Source organism: Hoplias malabaricus, chromosome 7 (genome assembly GCF_029633855.1).
Source record: "Hoplias malabaricus isolate fHopMal1 chromosome 7, fHopMal1.hap1, whole genome shotgun sequence".
Taxonomy (NCBI): Eukaryota; Metazoa; Chordata; class Actinopteri; order Characiformes; family Erythrinidae; genus Hoplias; species Hoplias malabaricus.
Window position 1 is genome coordinate 34530522 of NC_089806.1, and position 19235 is coordinate 34549756.

The 19235-nt window shown below is 40.3% G+C and overlaps 1 protein-coding gene across 2 annotated transcripts in view; it reads right to left on the reverse strand.

Moving 5' to 3' along the window:
• phactr1 (phosphatase and actin regulator 1) overlaps positions 1-18264 on the reverse strand; it is a 25549-nt gene extending 7285 nt beyond the window's left edge. The window contains exons 1-5 of one of the 2 annotated variants that reach the window (XM_066677297.1): positions 18117-18264; positions 1658-1822; positions 1476-1556; positions 1253-1357; positions 925-1113 (exon numbers count right to left, since the gene is read on the reverse strand). In XM_066677297.1, coding sequence (XP_066533394.1) covers positions 925-1113; positions 1253-1357; positions 1476-1556; positions 1658-1822; positions 18117-18228 — 652 coding nt within the window. In that variant the 5' untranslated portion in view covers positions 18229-18264. Of the gene's footprint in view, positions 1-924; positions 1114-1252; positions 1358-1475; positions 1557-1657; positions 1823-4667; positions 5231-18116 lie in introns of those variants that run through there. The other variant, XM_066677296.1, reaches the window with a different exon arrangement.
• Positions 18265-19235: the final 971 nt, after the last annotated feature.

The window sequence follows — 19235 nt, forward strand, 5'->3', positions numbered from 1 at the left end:
CTGGGGAGAAAGAGAGTGGTCAAGTTTTATGCAGTGGTGTATGAAATTGAGGGCATTCAAATATCAAGCATTAAGGGGTGCCCCTTCTCTATATATTTTTTATTTCTTGTCCATAGTTCAAAAGCTTTAAATAATTCTTTAAAATGTACAATATTTTGCATGTAAAGCACAATTTGCCAAAGATGTGTGTTTGTACAATATAACCCAATGATACTGTGCTGTATGTTTCACATCTTTGAAGGGAATTTGTATTTTTTCTGGGTGATAAAAGTGTGTTTTTATAACTGAAACACTGTGTGGCTTCTGCAAATAACATGAAACGAAATTGATATCCACGATGCCTAATGGTCCCTAATGCCTATAATTGGTGACAAATTATATCAAATGTGACATGAACACCTAGGTCCAGAAACCCATGTATTTAAACACTAAGACACACAATATGAGTTAGTGCTGGAAAACGGTTATCAAACTGTCAAATTTTGTATACAGAGAGCAATGTATAATATATGTATGTCTGTAATCTATACAATTCAAAACAAAGCGTTTGTTTTTTTTCTGTAATGCATAACTAAAATTTAAACATTCTCCTCCCTGTTTATCATTTTATGGTAAATATTGCATAGTATTAAAAATGACAATTGTCATTTTATTCAACAAAATACAACCTAAATATTTGAAAACGACAAGCAAGAAGACCTTATACATTATTGCATTTGAGTTCCATCAAAGTGCTGCAAAATCAGGTGCATTCATTTGTTCTCTTCTTGAGGATAGCATCCAAATGTACATATGAATTTTGGTTTATTTTGAATTTTGAATTTTATGGAAAACCATAAGGGATGTCTGAATAAAACCTGGCCTGATAATAATAATAATAATAATAAGAGCAATATGTTTATATGTGTATTTTTGTGTGTGTACCTGTTAAATGGTTGGGTATTCTGCTGTAAGGTTTAGGAGGTAAGGCAGGTGGCTGCTTCAGCACTGACGGTTTGGTAGGTGGCATGTCCACAATGTCACATGGCATGGGCTTAACAGGTGGTGTTCCTGGAGCTGGCTTGAGGTTGTGCCCCGTTAGACACACACCTGTTTCCCCTAGCAGCTGAGTTTCTGGACCAATAACCATAAAAATTTGAGACATAGCAATGACAAACCTAGACATTTTCTAGTGACAATACACATTAAAGACACTTTCACTGATTGAATGTGAATAGTATTAATAATATTAGATAGCTGATAAGTCAAATACCTGTTCCAGTTCCACTGGTCTCTTGGCTCTCAGTTACAGGACTAAAAACAGCCAGTCTATCCATCTCAGACACACACACATGACCACTGTCCACTGATAACTCTTCTAAGGAAAGGAAGAACAGGAGAGAGATCAAGTGAATAACTGAAGTTGAGTAAAATATTAGCAGTCTGATTATAGTGGATCATAACATTAATGTATTGTGTAGTTGGCATGTGTCTACCTTTCTCATTGACCTCCTTTAGAACTCCTCTCTTAATCAGCTCTTCTCTGCTCTGCCGTGTGGACATCTTTCGCTCCAAGACTAAGAATGACAACATACACATATCACATATAGGCAGATGCCAACAGAGAGCAAAAATCCACATTTGCTATTTGTGGAAGATTGGATGAGCGTGTGTGTACCTGCAGATGTTTGTTTGAACTTGTCGCTCTTCTTCTTCCTCCATTTCCATGGTTTGAAGAGTCGGCCTAGGGTTGCTAGCCTACTTCGTCTCCGAATAGGAGGAGTGTGGGTACCTGGCACCAGTGAGTCAGAGCGCATTGCAGCCAGCCGCTCTGCACCTTCTGCTGTAAAATTAGAAATAAACAAATAAATCGTTTAAATCAAATTAGCAATGGGAGCACAATTGTAGTGTCTGTTTTCTAACCTGCTGACAGTGCTATAATTACATTTTATCTGTTTATTTATTTGAATACCTGATTTATGTAGGTGTGGCTAAAACACACAACAATGCACACAGCCCAAGATGAGATTTCATTCATAACACTGGGTTTATGACTTGGTATAACTAAATTTAAAAAATAAAAAGATAGCTATAATTATGATTATAATCCTGTTGTGGCAGAGCTTCCTAATAACAATGCAGTCGTCAAACAACATTCATTCATTCATTCATTCATTCGTTGTCTGTAACTGCTTATCCAGTTCAGGGTCAAAGTGATTACAATATCTAAAACAAAGTAGAAGAATATTTTTACACTCCCAGAAATGTAATCCCAAAACAATTAAATGCATAAACACATACTTGTCACATTAATTCAAGATGAAAATATATAACACAATATATCACATTACAAAAACAATTCAAAAAGATAATCAACCTTCAAGCCGGTATATTTCATAAAACATCACAAAGAGGGTAAGGGGTGGAGGATAACAATGTTTTGCAAGTATGAATCTGTGTACCAACCCTGAAATTTTCAAAATGTCAACGTTAACATATTCATTAAATTATTCATTCATTATCTGTAACCCTTATCCAGTTCAAGGTTGCGGTGGGTCCAGAGCCTACCTGGAATCATTGGGTGCAAGGCAGGAACACACCCTGGAGGGGGCGCCAGTCCTTCACAGGGCAACACAGACACACACATTCACTCACACTTTTGAGTCGCCAATCAACCTACCAACGTGTGTTTTTGGATTGTGGGAGGAAACCGGAGCACCCGGAGGAAACCCACACAGACACAGGGAGAACACACCAACTCCTCACAGACAGTCACCCGGAGCAGGAACCGAACCCACAACCTCCAGGTCCCTGGAGCTGTGTAACTGCGACACTACCTACTGCACCACCGTGCAGCCCTAATACTAATGTAATGTTATCCCGTTTACTGCCAGTCCATATATGAAAACAGCAAAAACTATATGAAGCAGACAAAAAAATGCTATTTATGAAATACACAAGTTATTCCCAACTATTCATGCTATAGACTCTGTCCTCACACCTTTTTAAGAAGCCAAACAGCACATATACTATTTTCATTGTATATAATCATCAAGTCACATGTGCAGTAAACCAGATATTTTGCCTAATGAAATTCTTGTTATCCATTCCATCTGTTCTAGTTAGTAAAATAATTAATATAATACATAAACACAAGCACAAAATCAGGAAATAAAAATAAGTGATCTATCAGCTACCAGGGAATGTGTGAGTATATTATGTACAAATGTATTATGTGTGTGCAATTGAAACTTTTGTTTTATGTAAAGTACTATTAGCAATGAAGTGATTCATTTAAAAAAGTAGGCGAATGGTATTTCAATATGAGGGCTGTATTTATGACATGTGTCAAATTTCTGTTCTCTGTTATTAAGTACAAGGCCAAAGGGTCATGTGTATTTAAGAGAGACACAGTGAGGGGGTGCTGTGGGATCTCACTGAGTGCTGTCTGAAATCAGGTGGGAAAAACAGCAGCCCAGTAGCCCACCACAGCTGTTAGTTTCGTGCTGAGATTGGGTTAAAAGAAAAATGAAGGAATTAAAATTTTTATTTTATAAAAACTTAATTTCTTTTTTATTATTTTAACACCTTAAATCTTCAGAAAACCCTTCACTCCACTTTATGCTCATGGGTATGAGGCTTTATCCTCTAAATATGTGTGTTTTGAGCCTCAGGTCACTGGAAAATCTGCTGTGGTGTGCTAAATCTCAAGTGCCTGTTAGCTGATCAGCTATGCTTATAAACAGTGTGACGAGTCTAAGAGTCTTATTTTGCTTATTTCAAAATCTTGTTGTTTCTCTTGTTGTTTCTCGCTGATATTTGGTTTCTCAGAAATTGTTTTTTATCCTGTGCACTGTCAGGCTGTGCTGTGTTGGATACCTCCCATCCCTTAACAGTAGAATCCATAGTACAGTGTCATCTGCATAGTGAGCTTCTTAACGTGCACAGTTGCCTGTGTGTGCACTGGAACTAGTCACAAAATTGGACAGATAGTAGATCTTGTTTCTTAAAGGCACTGTCTATGATTGTGGGGAACTGTTGTCTTTGGTTTGTTTACATTAATAAACTCAGCAGTAGTACGGGAAAAAATGTATGTGGCTGGACACAGGAACTCTTTGTAGTTCAACAATTACTACTGGAATCAATCTGTTGCTCTGCATACATTATTTGCCCCCTTTAACCCTGTTATTTAATGGTCAGGACCCACAGAGCACCCAACCACCAAAAAACAGGTATGATTTGTGTGGTGGATCATTCTCGGTGCTGCAGTGACACTGACATGGAGGCAGTGTACTAATGTGTGTTGTGATGGTTCTAGTGGATCAGACACAGCAGTACTACTGAAGTCCTCAGTGTCACTGCTGAACTGAGAGTAGTCCCACAACCAAAATTATCCAGGCAAGAGCGTCCTGTGTCCACTGATGAAGGACTAGAGGACGACCGACACAAACTGTGTACAGGTGAGCTAATGTCTCTGAAGGTGGACCAATGAGGTCGGTGTGTCTAACAAAGTAGACAGTGAGTGGACACTGTTTAAAAACTCCAGCAGCACTGCTGTGTCTGATCCGCTTGTACCAGCGTTACAGTGCGTGTGTATATGTCTTCCACCTTCGGGGTTACATGTGTGTAAATGTGATATTAGTGGCAGTCCGCTGGACAAATCCAACGGCCACTCTACGGACACTCACCGACTCCACGGCTGCAGTTGCTGCACATGTGTTTGACCTGTCCAGAGATGATGAAAGGTGTGTTGTTGTTGTTGTTACTGGGCGCCGCGGGCTGCGGGAGACGTGCGCGCACGCTGCTGAACGCTCTTCGTTTACGCGGCTTCTCCGCCGACATGCCCACGGATAACGAAGACGATGGCAATGATGGCTCCCCGCGAGCTCTGGACGCCATGAAGGCCGTTTAATGGCGCTCAATGGCCCAGAACCAAGCTCTAAAACCGCGCGAGAATCTGAGCGCCGAGGGAGAGGCGCAGCTCGAGCTCCAGCACCGAGATTCGCGCTCCGACCTCCGCATTTAGACACGAAAATGGCCCTCCTGCATACGACAGAGTAACGTACTCTCCATGTCTCTCTTTTTCCCTTATACACACAAACACGCCGTCTGAGGTGAAGCTACGTCTCTCGCTATGAATTCCCTCAAATGCCGCTTCGTCATTGGCACTCACTCATACTCCCAGGTTGATTTGAATCTGATGTTTAAACCCACCCATATCCGTTTGTAAGAAGCTGTGGATTCATGGTCGCATCACTAGCGTCCGTTTGAAATCATCACAGAGATGTCCGGCTGTCAACCGAGCTTAAAACCCGGACTGGATCCTACGGGCGGTGCCTGTTAGGTCCCACCTAAGCGATATTTCCCATTCCTCTCGCGATCCATTCCAGGTTTCGCTGCAAGCCCGTGCTTACGGCAGTATCTTTTGAAAAGGCTAAAGGTGATGGGGATCTGCGGTAACACTGATTTTCTCTTTTCTCAGTCTAAAGGCAAATACAAATAAAAACCAAGACTCATATCCAAGGGAGGTTTTTATTATTCCTACAATGGAAACCAGTCAAAATGTGGACATTAAATATATAATGGCTCTGCATCAAAGAAGGCAATGACAACATAACACTTTCAGGCAGAATATTCTTTGACCGATTCATTGGCAAAACCCTCTCTTCTGGCCATTTGTGATGGCACCCCGCTACCAAGAGCTGAGTGTTGTTAGTCTAAGGTAGAGAGGTCTGAGTGGGACCGAGTTTGTCCTGCACCCACCTGTTCCCGCCAAAAATCAGCAGCATTTGTACTGCTTTGCCATAGAACTTACAATTACAGGTTATTTCTCCAAAATAATTTTCTCAAACACATGCACAGGTAGGCATGTCACAGTATCCTTTGTGTGTGTGTGTGTGTGTGTGTGTGTGTGTGTGTGTGTGTGTGTGTGTGTGTGTTTGTGTGTGTGTGTGTGGGAGGGTGGTCGATGTATTGTCCCAAAAGTAATTGTGATAAACAATATTATTGTCAGGTTAAAACCATTCTATGCCACTGATATAATATCATAATAATGTAATTACAACCTTCAAAGAGTTTTAGCACAAATGCAGTTATTAAGGACATTCAGACATTTGAATTTGAATATTAAAAAATGTTTAAATATCTGCTTGGCAAAATGGAAGCTAAGCACAAGGTATATGTCATAGCTTATTGTGCATAATCTGCGCTGGACTGACATTTTAATCCCACTCCTACAAATATTCGTCACACTCTTGCCCAGAATTGGCAGTATTTGTCCTACTCCCATCCACAATTTTGACATTCCAGTCCAGTCCCACATACTGCACAAAAGAAAAGTGGCCATAATTTAAATTTAGTGTTAAGCAGGTTGTTAAATATTATTTTAAAATTTGCAAGATGAATGCTGTTTGAGAATAATTTTTTTTGGAAGGCTGCAAGCTTCACCGTTTCTGCAGCACAATAACACACGATTCATGTGCTGTTCATGTTTGGTTGCTTGACAAATATTTAGAATTAGCTTAATGCATTTTAATTGATTATTTAGTGGTTTACTTAATGTTAATTATGCAAGACAGTGTATTAATTTGCAGGAATTTTCTACATGTAATTTTTGGCCTGCTCACACACTCGTTGAATGGGTTAATTGCCTGCTCCTGCACATGATGATAGAAATTTAATCCTGCGCCAGAAGATATTGTGAAGGGACCTGAAAGTCCAGTGGAGTCCACAGGAATGCAGACTACATGATGAATTCTGTATGCTGCATGTTTGTGCACAGGGTGTTTTTGGCGGAGGGAGATTTTTAGTGGCACATTCAGCTCTGAGCTGTTTAAATTCTGTGTGTTTATTGTATTTTGCAGTGTTTGATGAATTGGTATATTACTGTAATGTCCTCCACTTCCCTAAAACACATTTACAGTGTATTTCTCCTACTAGTCTGTGCTCTCCTTATCCACAATCACTTACTAGACATTTCAGCTACATATGATAACTCCTCCACAGCTGCCCTTGGTGTTCGACTCTTAATATACAAGAAGGGATGTAGCAGACTTGACTACAAATCCCCTAACACCTATTTCCACTGTCTTATATGTGCCTGCCACCTGCGTTCTCTCAGAAACCGTTTGAGTTCTGCTTTTCTATTATTTTTAAGCTAAATGTCAAATAGTGAACATTAATGCAGATGATACATGGAACGAAATGATTTCCCCCCTTTCTCATTTTTGCTTTCTCTTGCTCAATTTCACGCAAACACACACACACACACACACAGCCAGCCACATGAGTGATAGGAAATACTCTATAATGGCTAATCAGATATTGTTACAGTTGTTACAGTATTGTTACAGATACAGTTAATGTGGCAGTGTATTTAACATTAAGGAATTGTTCCTACATTCATAGTTCCAATTACCATATTAAACATTCATTCATTCATTCATTATCTGTAACCACTTATCCAGTTCAGGCTTGCGGTGGGTCCAGAGCCTACCTGGAATCATTGGGCGCAAGGCGGGAATACACCCTGGAGGGGGCGCCAGACCTTCACAGGGCAACACACACACACACACATTCACTCACACCTACAGACACTTTTGAGTCGCCAATCCACATACCAACGTGTGTTTTTGGACTGTGAGTGGAAACCCACGCAGACACAGAGAGAACACACCACACTCCTCACAGACAGTCACCCGGAGCGGGAATCGAACCCACAACCTCCAGGTCCCTGGAGCAGTGTGACTGCGACACTACCTGCTGCGCCACCGTGCCGCCCAGCACATTAAACATTGGTAGCTAAAAAAAAATAGATATTGCTACTTTGGTACTTTACCTGTCTATTATTTTTTGAATCAACCAACGTTTTTAAGGAAAGTTTGATCTGGTAGGAGCTGGGGCTCACAGCGGAGCTTCTTAGCAGCTCCTGACGGACATGAGTTCATATAACTAAGAACTAATCTCTTCCACCTTACGCTGTAAACAAACCTGTGAAAACACTGGGGGCTGAACTTAACAAACTCGGATCAGATTGGCTGATACAAAAAAATGATGGAAACCCTGTTCTAATCTGCAATTGGCCATTGCAAAATATGACTGCCAATAGAAGTTTTTCTATGGCTGATGCAAAAAATAATATTGACGGGTTCCTCCCTAAGAACCCGTCCCCTCTTGGTCTCAGGTCTGCAGTATTACACTTCTTGGATATTGCTAGTCTTGCGTTGCCAGAGTTTATAGGGAGAGTCTGGTGCCTTTTGCCACTTAACGTAGCCAAGAACCACCTACTACTGCAGCAAAAGTAATTTAACTGGCACACAAAAGGACCAATCATAGGTCTGCTATTATGGCATGACATGTAGGAGGAGTCGATTCATGTAGGACCAGTACAAGACGCTGTACAAAACAATGCACGGTATGTTAGGCTTTCTCAAACTCTCTCTGCTCATGGCAGAGGCATCTTTATTTGTTTAGGGCCAAATGTTGAATGGAAAGGAATCTGGCCATAATGTCACTTGTTGTTTTTCTTGTTAAAGTGTATCTCTTTATGCATAAAAGCCTAAGAGCCAAAGCCCTGGTCAGAGTCATTCGGACCTTTAAACTTGCCTCTGGTTCCTGCTTTACAACACATCAACTTTAGGAATTGACCGTTCAGTTGCTGTGTGCCAGGGGTGTCATTAGACCCAATTTACTAGGGCACGTGCCCCAGTAAAATGTCGCTGTGCCCCACTAAAATTATGGTGGTTAAAAAGTCCAGTCAATCCTGGATTGCTGAGTAACTTCAGGACACATCATAAAAATTCACCACAGGCACTACATGTCCCACAGTGCCCCAGCTCTTTTGAAAAGCTTGAGTTATTTCAGTCAGAGCCGGTTTCCTTTGTTCTTTTGCAAGGTGTATTGGACTTTGGTCAATGCATTTATTTAAAAGAAAGTAATGTATTAAAATAGGAACAGCAGAAGGTAGTTAGCTACACAGATTTCTAACATTTTCAGTGTACCCCATGTACACCTAGCAATCTCTGTCTCAGCTCCACTGTCCACGGGAGCACTTTGCACTTACTGTTGCTCTGCATACATTTTTTTTTCCATGGTCAGGACCACCACAAAGCAGGTATGATTTGGCTGGTAGATCATTCTCAGCGCTGCAGTGACACTAAAGTGGTGGTGGTGGTGCATTAGTGAGTGTTGTGCTGGTACTAGTGGATCAGACACAGCAGTGCTACTGGAGATTTGAAGGCCCTCAGTGTCACTGCTGCACTGAGAACAGTCCCCCAACCGAAAATATCTAGGACTAGAGAAACACTAACACAACCCGTTCAGTTACAGATCAGCTACTTTGACTTTACATCTTCAATATGAACACAGGTAGATGGGGATCCTGTTGGAGTCCTGACCACTGTGGAACAGGGTGAAAATAAAGTATACAGTGCAACAGGAAAGATAACAGTTAAGAAAACATTCATTCATTATCTGTAACCGCTTATCCAATTCAGGGTTGCGGTGGGTCCAGAGCCTACCTGGAATCATTGGGCGCAAAGCAGGAATACACCCTGGAGGGGGCGCCAGTCCTTCACAGGGCAACACAGACACACATTCACTCACACCTACGGACACTTTTGAGGCGCCAATCCACCTGCAACGTGTGTTTTTGGACTGTGGGAGGAAACCAGAGCACCCGGAGGAAACCCACGCAGACACGGGGAGAACACACCAACTCCTCACAGACAGTCACCCGAAGCAGGAGTCGAACCCACAACCTCCAGGCCCCTGAAGCTGTGTGACTGCGACACTACCTGCTATATATATATATATATATATATATATATATTAATTATATTAATATAAAACTTTTTTTGTATTAATTTGTTCTTAATTTCTCATCCAAAGCAGAATAATCTATTTAGTGTCTAATTATTCATAGTGTATTCGCATGTTGTTATTGGGGTTTTTTGGTCTAAACATGGCTCGGTGCCTCAGTTCTAATATATCAGCAGGGTTTATTCATTGTTGCACATCCGTCTCTCACTGGAGTTTTTGTGAGCTGCCAATCCAAGGAGCTGTTGAACCTCTTCAAAAAACCACAGCATAATTTTACGAGTTGCCATTGTGATTTGGATTAAATTTTAAAAATTACCTCGTTGGAATCAGGTGCAAGCTGCAATGAAAAACGTATCTGCTTTCAGGGACCAGATTTGCCTTTTGGGAAAGCAAAAAAAAAGCCAATCCAAGCAGAAGGTACCATGCAGTGGAAAAGCGTCATAACACACTTTTTACTAGATGCACAGATGTGACTGGCACTTAAATAGGAACTACTGAGCCCTTTAAATTCTATGGGTGCCCCAGTACACCAAATGGTATAGAAATACGATTATTTTTTGCTGAATGTTTTATATTAACAATACTCAATTTTTATCTGTAATTTTCTCTAACATTTAGTTCTAAAACATATAGGAATGGTAACATGACATGATTTGTAACAAGTTACTCAGCCTCTGGAAAACTTACACCAAGAAAAACTATACAGTAATTCATATGAATGTCAGCTTCCCTGAAAAAAGCTCTGCTCAGTACAAGAAATATTAAGCTATAAACAACTTTCCCTAAACTCCTTTTTGCTCCCTGAAGCTATGTAGTTTCAGTTTATGATGTAGTAAGCAACTTGTCATGGGTTTATTATTTAGTGCCATACTATTGCGACTTAGCTTTAGCCCACATTAGTGCTTATTACGTTCACAGTAGTTGCCTGCAGTGAAATGTTTCTACTCAACAGTATAATGTAGCAAATTAAAGTACAGTAAACTAATTAAGAAGGTACATGCATGTTATATGTACACAGAGCATTAACATGGACATTTATGTATCTTTTCATTGCTCAGCGCTATGGCTAAGATCAAGTGTAATATATTGGGAGATGAAGGAACAACACTGTAATAGCTCCACTTTACAAATACTTTATATTTAGTTCCATAATTTACACCAAGTGTTGTCCATCTGTTGCATAAATTGTTAGCCCCTTTCACCCTGTTCTTCAATAGTTAGAACAACCCCACTTCAGTGGTGGTGGCATGTTAGTGTGTCTTGTGCAGGTACAAGTGGATCAGGTACAGAAGCGCTGTTATAGATTTAAAACAACTCAATGCAGGGTCACTGCTGGACAAAGAGCTACTGTCTCTGACTTTGCATCAATACCCTGGACCAGCAAGTTAGATTTGTCCAGTACGTTGGCCAGGGAGCAGCACTGCTGTGTCTTGCTGTATGTTCCTGTGTTTTGCCTTTCTTAAGTTTGTGTTCACTTGCCATGTATTCTTTGATTTGCCTTGTGTTTCCCAGTGCCACACCCCTATTATGTTACTTGTTTTTCTGATTCTTGTAATGTATAGAAGCTTTTCCCTTAAGTCTGCAGTCTATTTATTTATTTATTTATTTATTTATGTAAATAAACCGTAATCACCTCAGTGAATGCTTCGGCCTCCTCCTCTCAGCTCTCTCATCAGCGTGACATTTCTGATCCACTCTTACCAGCACAGCACACACGAACATGCCACCGCTACATCAGTGTCACTACACTGAGGAGAATATTCCATGTCCCTAATAATACCTGACCTGTGGTGGTCCTAACCACTGAACTACAGGCTTCGTAGACAGAGACTTACCTGCCTGCCTTTCAGATATGTCTCCTATGATGCATCACGAAGAGGAGAACCAGACAAAAGTAAAAGCAGGAATGTACAAAAATTCCGCTTGCTAAACTGTAACAATTTGTTTCCTCAGTTCCCAAAAGTTTAAACAATGTAATTAAACTTAAAGCTGTTGAAACACAGGGGTAAACATGCACCTGTCCCAACTTTTCAGTGTGTGATTAATCCTAAATTTGTTTATATTTACAAAATTCAATCCAGCTCTTTAGTGAACCATATTCTTGGTTTAACTGCATTTTACAAAAGTTCCAACTTTTCTGGAAATGGGGTTTGTAAATTTTACACAACAAAGCGTATGTAACACAGTGGCAGAATTCATTAATCCATCACTTATTGTAACTCTTATGTTAAGGAATAAACCCATGATGAGGTACAAGAGAAATAAATGTGTAAATCTAAAGTTTTCCCTCTAAAAAAGCTCATCTAACTCTCTCTCTCTCTCTATTCATCACTCCAAAGCCCCAACAGATGGCGGTCTCCCACAGTTTATTTGAATACGTATTAATGCTGAATATGTAATTTTGTGTATAACACTGCAGTAATGTGAATTAACATATGCAGAATACTCTCACTGAATATGTGCATGTGGTGTCTTCACTGATGATTTTTTTTATAAATCTCAGTATTCAATGAGAAATATGTTTCATTTTGCTTATGGCCAATACAAAGAATATACAAAATTCTAGAAGCTAGAATATAATAATTGGATATTAACTATTTGCAACAGTACTAAACTGCTGAAACTTTTAGTGTCAGTCAAAAACAGCTTTATACTACAAAATGTTCCTTGGCCTTAAGCCTTTAACATTAAAGAGCAGCTTATTATAGCACTAATATTTCAGTTGTTGTATTGGAACAACTTGCTGAAACAATAGTTTTGAAAAATAAATTTAAACCATGCAGTCTCACATCTTTTTAATGCTGAAACACTATGCCTAATTATACTCAATATAACCCTTTTATACTGCATAATACATATATTTCTACATGAAAGTGATATTATTATATACAGTAATTTTCATTCTGTATAAATAATAAAAATAAATAAATAAATAAGTAAAGACAACATGTCCTTATAGAACTATCATCAAAATCTACCTCTACTTTTAGTTGGCAATGTATAATTATTTATTTCATTATGTTCATATGTTTCATTATGTTCATATTGTGTGTCATTATAATGATTAACGATAATTAGCATAATTATCACTAAAATTCAAAGTACTTTTTGTTTCCCCTGCATGATTTTACAAAATAAATAAATAGATAAATAACAATAGCATTGTGGTTTAATGTATTTAAGTAATTGTTTCCAGTTTGGTACAATGACAGCAGCCCACAGATTAATAAACATTGTTATGTAACACCCGACCCTACACACAGACACACACACAAACCATACAGGATTAGCTAATCCCCAACTATCTGTCTCTTTTTCTCACACACGCACACACACACACACACACACACACACACACATTTTCACTGTCTGCTTCACACACAGATGCAGGGCTTAATAAAAGCAGAGGCTTCCTGCAGGCTCTCTCTGTGTGTATCAAAACTCCTGCCTGAGAATCTCTGTCATTGTTGGCCTCAACATCTCTCTCACACACAAACACTCACACATTTCTACTCAGCACCACGCAGGGCACTCAGTATTGACCTAGTAAACCAAAAACATGTTCTCATCTCTCTCTCATATCAAGAGGTTATAAATAGTGATTAGTATTTCACATTCAATGAAAATCTTTGCCAAAGGTGTGCTTTATGCCCCTGATTTATGTCCCTGTGCCTGTCATTTCACTTTGATGGACAGTTTAGATTTCCAAGATGTCAGTTAGGATTTATGACCCAGATGATACATATATTGACCTTTGTGACAGTCATGTTTGTTTAGACAGATAGGTGTCTGTTATACATCCCCCCCCCGAACCCACATACACACACACACACACACACACACACTATCAAGTATCCAGTTCAAAGCTCATCATACATTTCAAGTTGCACCAGTCAAACACTAGGATTCAATGAGACAATAGCCAAAGGAAGGGTCTTGAGCAAAGATTACAAATCATTTTGACACAAAATGTTCTCCAGCTGATGTGGAGGACAACATAGAATAACACTGGGAATGAGGATTCTGGGTGAATAAGTGCGAAAATAATATGATACAGACCTAAACCTAATTTTCTTATGTAAGTAATTCATTCATCAATATATTAGCTTTTGGTTTAAAGGGTTTTGTTCTTTGTCTGTGTACATCTGAGCTGGAAAAACGCCAGGCCATTAAAAGTACTGAAAGATTCTCTGTGTGGTAAAGCAACAATTCAAAAGTCCATTAATAGATAGCTGCTGTGGTTGTTTTTCTTGGTTGTAATCACTAAAATATATTTCTACAGTCACAGAATCGTCATTTACATTGATTTACACAATGACAGCCTCAGCCTGACAAGCCATGTTTGAGCAGTAGTCTGGGGGAAATCACCACTCTGCCGGAATGACATGGAAAACTTGTTAGGCTTGAAGACGGCTACAGATCTGAAGGTAAGAAAAGACAAGGCAGATACTAATAACAGGACTGTATTAATAACGTATGTGTGATAAGAGTTTTACTCTGACTGTTTGCACACTAGGAATAATGCTGAACTTGCTGGAGCTGATGCTGATTTGGACATTGTTGGTTGGTTTGACAAGTTATTTAACAACTAGAACCACCTCTGATTTTATAAAACAGGTAGTTGAAACAAAAGCTATTCAGACTCTTATCAAAGCCACTGTGCATTTAAAAATTATATATAATATCTTGATATCAATATCTTTTTTTTTTTTTGCCATAGTTGCCATATGATTTTGTCTGGTTTTAAAGTCAGTATAGTCAGGACTTTCTGTCCATAAAATGTATGATTAAAAATATATTAAGACAGAGATGATTCAGACCTACATGTCCCTAAACTTTGACACTGCTTACAGTTGGTCAGTTGACAAGAAAAGCCCACCACAATTAATTTCAATCTATCAATGATTTAATTTTCTGTATCTATTTAAATGGAAAATGCTACTGTGTCTGTGATGTCATCACCATTCTAGCTCTCAGCAGAAAGTGTCTGAAACCTATTTTACAGCACATTTTCAAATATATTCCTTATGCTTTCAGGAATTCCCCCATTCTAAGACTTGTACATTTAAAATCATTCACAGTAGGGTTTTCAAGTTATGAAATGTGATTTTCCTGCTTTTGTGTTTTAAACTGCTATATAAAAAAGGATTCTTGCTTAATCTACAAATTTTTTGGAGCACACAGAGAGACAAAGTGTCCTTACATGAAAAAGGTTATTAGTTTCCCAAGCTTGAGCTTGGTTTTCATACAGCATCTGTTCAAACATGACATGGTGTCCCATAGCCAATGGCCGGCTGAACATCTGACATATTCAAATTTAACAGCCATAAATGATTCTTAAATAGTCCCTCACAAATTTACCAATTATAGTATAGATACTTAAAAAACACCTTTGATGCAATATTTCTTCTCCTTCAGTGATAAAGCTGAAGCCACCAATTTTTGCCGGGCAGTAGATCATATCTTATGTCTGAATAGTGTGCTTCTGTGTCGGAAATGTGTTTCTGCCACATAAGCATTAAAGTTTTGCAGCCACCTCAACACGTTCACAGTTTTTGCAGGGACTGCAACTTCATACCCACGACAGCCTGTAATCACTTTAAGCTATTTTTTGAGGGTCACAATTGCTTTGGAGCTGCATCCCATGCTTGATCTGAACTGCAAACACACGCACATATTCTTCAGAAAATGCACTTTCTAGTTATTAAACGCATCCAAATGAGCTGATGACATAACTTTTTCTCTCCATAGTGGGGGCATAGTTTAGGTTTTCCAAAGGACTGGAATAAATTCATTGTGGCAGAACAGCGCAGCCTTTAGGGTGTGTGTGTGTGTGTGTGTGTGTGTGTGTGTGTGTGTGTATGTGTGTGTGTATGTATCAGCTTGCAACGTTTGGGAAGCATGATGAGTAACATCTCTTTGCTTCTCCATACCTCCTCTTTTAAAGATGATGTCATTTTAACACTTCCCTTTACATGATCTGCAGTGATGTCACTCATGCCTTAATACCTGCCTTAATATTGCTATGCTACCTTGCAATGAAATATTGCACCAGAAAGGTTCTTCTAAACATCTGGGCATGTGGCAGGCCTCAGTTTATATCCTGGGGGTATTTAATAAAGTAGCATTACTCAGTAGCATTAACAGGTTGTGTTAGTTATACCTGTTAAATGTTAATAATGTCAGTGTCAAATACAGATACTGATACATAAGGGGGCAGCTATGGCCTAATGGTTAGACGACTGGGCTTGGTGCCTGAAGGTTGCTGTGTGCACAGCCACAGATGGTCAAACTTCATTGTACGGTTGTGCCATGATCATAAAGAATATCACTAATAAAGCCTTCAGTCTGTATTCTGCATTCATTTAGTCCATGTTCAAGTGCAACATGAAAATAAATTAAACTAATTCTCCATCTGCTTGTTTCATATTTAATAGCCACACTGATCATTGCTGTTTTAAACCACTGCCCCTTTGGTCTTTTTTGTAATATGTAATGTTCATTTTTGTAATCAGCACCTCCTCCATTATCGCCATGTTTGTTGCTGTCAGAAAATTCTGACTCTGAACTTCCCTCTGTTGGATTTAATACTTAACATCCACACCAACATGAAAGATGCATAGAAGTATTAAGGCAGTGATGGCAACATTAGAAACATACATTATTTTACACATGAAAAGTATAAATGAGCCTTAATGGGGAGAATAGAGCCTCTGCCCTCTCTGCTCTGGGCCCAGTACTGCAGATACTGCACTATGTAATTTTTGGAGGAGGGCAGAAGACTACTCACCATTCCTGTTGATTTCAGTACCATGAAAACCATGAAAAATTAACAGTAGAAGGATTCCCACATGCAAAAAAAAAAATCGTACCTAGTGTCCCTTTAATTTAATTTTGGACACACAGCAGCATTAACAAAAATAATGGGTGGGGCACTGATAGAAATGAGAGAGAGAGAGAGAGAGACTGCAAGTGCGTAGAGTGCAAGCTTATAGACACATGGACAGCAAAATGTTAGTAAGTATCTTCAGACACTCGAAAATAATGTCCCCACGTCCGTCAAATTCTGCCAGAATTCCAGCACAGTCCGTAGTGAGGCGACGACAACGGCGTCATCAAACAAACCGCGTGGCGGTGCGGTGGGGTGGGAAAGGGTTGTAATCTCCATAGCAACAATGATTACAATCAGGCTTTTAGCTGTGTAACCATTGAAACCTTTTTCTGCAAATAAAGCGAGGTCGTGCACGTGGCAGGGTTGACTGCATAATGAATCAGATTATTAACAGACTCGCCGCGTGTGTATGGAACTAGCTGTAGTTACGATTCACTCAAAATACTGAACGACAACTGCCAGCATGCTGTGCTTTTCCCCCCCTAATATTCCGCAGTGGCTTTGACAGCATCGTGGGGAAGTTCGCCAGCGCGACCAAATAGGGGCCTCTCGACCACCAGGGGGACACCTAACAGCATCTAGCTTTTAATTACGGTGCGCTTTTAATTATCAGGAAATATTAATAGTACCAGGGATCATTCATGAATATATATATATAATATATAGTCACTGATAAAGTTAAAAATAAATAAATTAAATATATTTATGACTGTCAGTATAAAAAAAGCATAAATTCCAGATGTTATGGCATAGAGGGGTCTGTATCAAAATCTCCTAAATCATAGTCGGATGATTGGCTACTACTACTGTGACTTTTTGACCCCAGGGAACCCAACGCCAACCGGTCTCGTGTAACTGGTGTCGTTAAGTGCCGTTAATCTCGCGCTGCCTCCTCCGATAATTTCCACAGAGTTTCCCTTTGCGCAGTTTTGCACGTCTGTGTCGAGACGTTCACCATGAAACCCGTCAGTCGCACAGCTCGTGAGCCACACCGCGCGCACTGAGTCAGTCAGCGGTGCGCGTGCTCGTGCACTGCCCTGTGGCCAGCGGCGCCTTTCATTTTTTTTTTTAATTTATTTTATTCCTTTTGTAATGAACAGAGCTGAAGCTTAAATTCTGCGCTCGCGCACTGTACCATGAAGAATCAGGAATCAGCATTTTTTTATTGCCTTCCAGGCTTTCCAGCATGAGGAAAGTCATCTGTCATGAACGCGCACACGCGAGCTGCATGCGTCCGACATGACTACTACAACCGTACTGTAGTATGTCACAAATAGTAGGCCCGTGTGGAAGAGAGTAACACCGAGCATTTACAGTGCATTCGTTAGCGTCGTACGTGTAGGTGGTTTTGGATGCAGACACACACACACACACACAAGACAGCCCCACATGCACGCGCCTACACGCACACGCACGCTCGCCCTACCTGTGTGCAGCGTGTATGATAGTCTGGCCTCGGTGATGTAAGGGGTGTCGCTCTTGGAGCGCGCTCTCCGGATCGGCCGCCGGTCCACATCGTCCTCCAGAGCCGCCGCCATTGAGTCTCGGTGCAGCGCCTGAACGGACGGACGGACGGGATGGGCTGGGGGTAGAGAGGAGAACAGAAAAAGCGGGCAGGACTGAAACGGAGAGATGAAGATGAATCCCCTCCCTAAACCTCCCTCCTCCTCCTCCTTAAAACGACACACGAGGGATGCGAGGCACGGAAACGAAACCAATCCCGCCCCTTAACGACAGCGTGGATTACGGAACGCACAGAAGACTCTAGACTGTGGGCAAATATCTGCAATAGCATAAACGCACACTCCGAATGAAATGAAAATGAAATGGCAAGAGATATTTAGATATTTAATTAGCCTTGGTCTCAAGGACAATATCATCAATTCTCATCACCTTGAAATTGCTACTCCTATAATAACACACCCACAGCAGGACGTAGCCCACCCAGTCAAGGATTCACTTGATTTAATCCTGCATACTTTTACTAATCTCCTGATTGTGGACCACTGCTGTCCCCACATGCCTTATTTCATTCATGAGCTGACGTGACGTCAGCTGACAAATCTCTACACATTGAAGCAATAGCCAGTTATTGCCTAGTGTAACCATAGAGCTTACAGAATATTAAGGAGCCTTTCACAAAATGTCATAAATGTCACCCTGGTGACATGGTACATAAATCAAGGGCACATATTCATTACCTTTTAATTAGGGACCATAATTTCACAATATACAATTATTAATTGCAGGTAGTGTCACAGTCACACAGCTGCAGGGACCTGGAAGTTGTGGGTTCTAATCCCGCTCCGGGTGACTGTCTGTGAGGAGTTTGGTGTGTTCTCCCTGTGCCCGCGTGGGTCTCCTCCGGATGCTCTGGTTTCCTCCCACGGTCCAAAAACCCATGTTGGTAGGTGGACATATTGGCTGGCGACTCAGAAGTGTCCATAGGTGTGATTATGTGACTGAATGTGTGAGTGTGTGTCGCCTTGTGAAGGATTGGTGTTCCTGCCTTGCGCCCAATGATTCCAGGTAGGTACTGGACCCA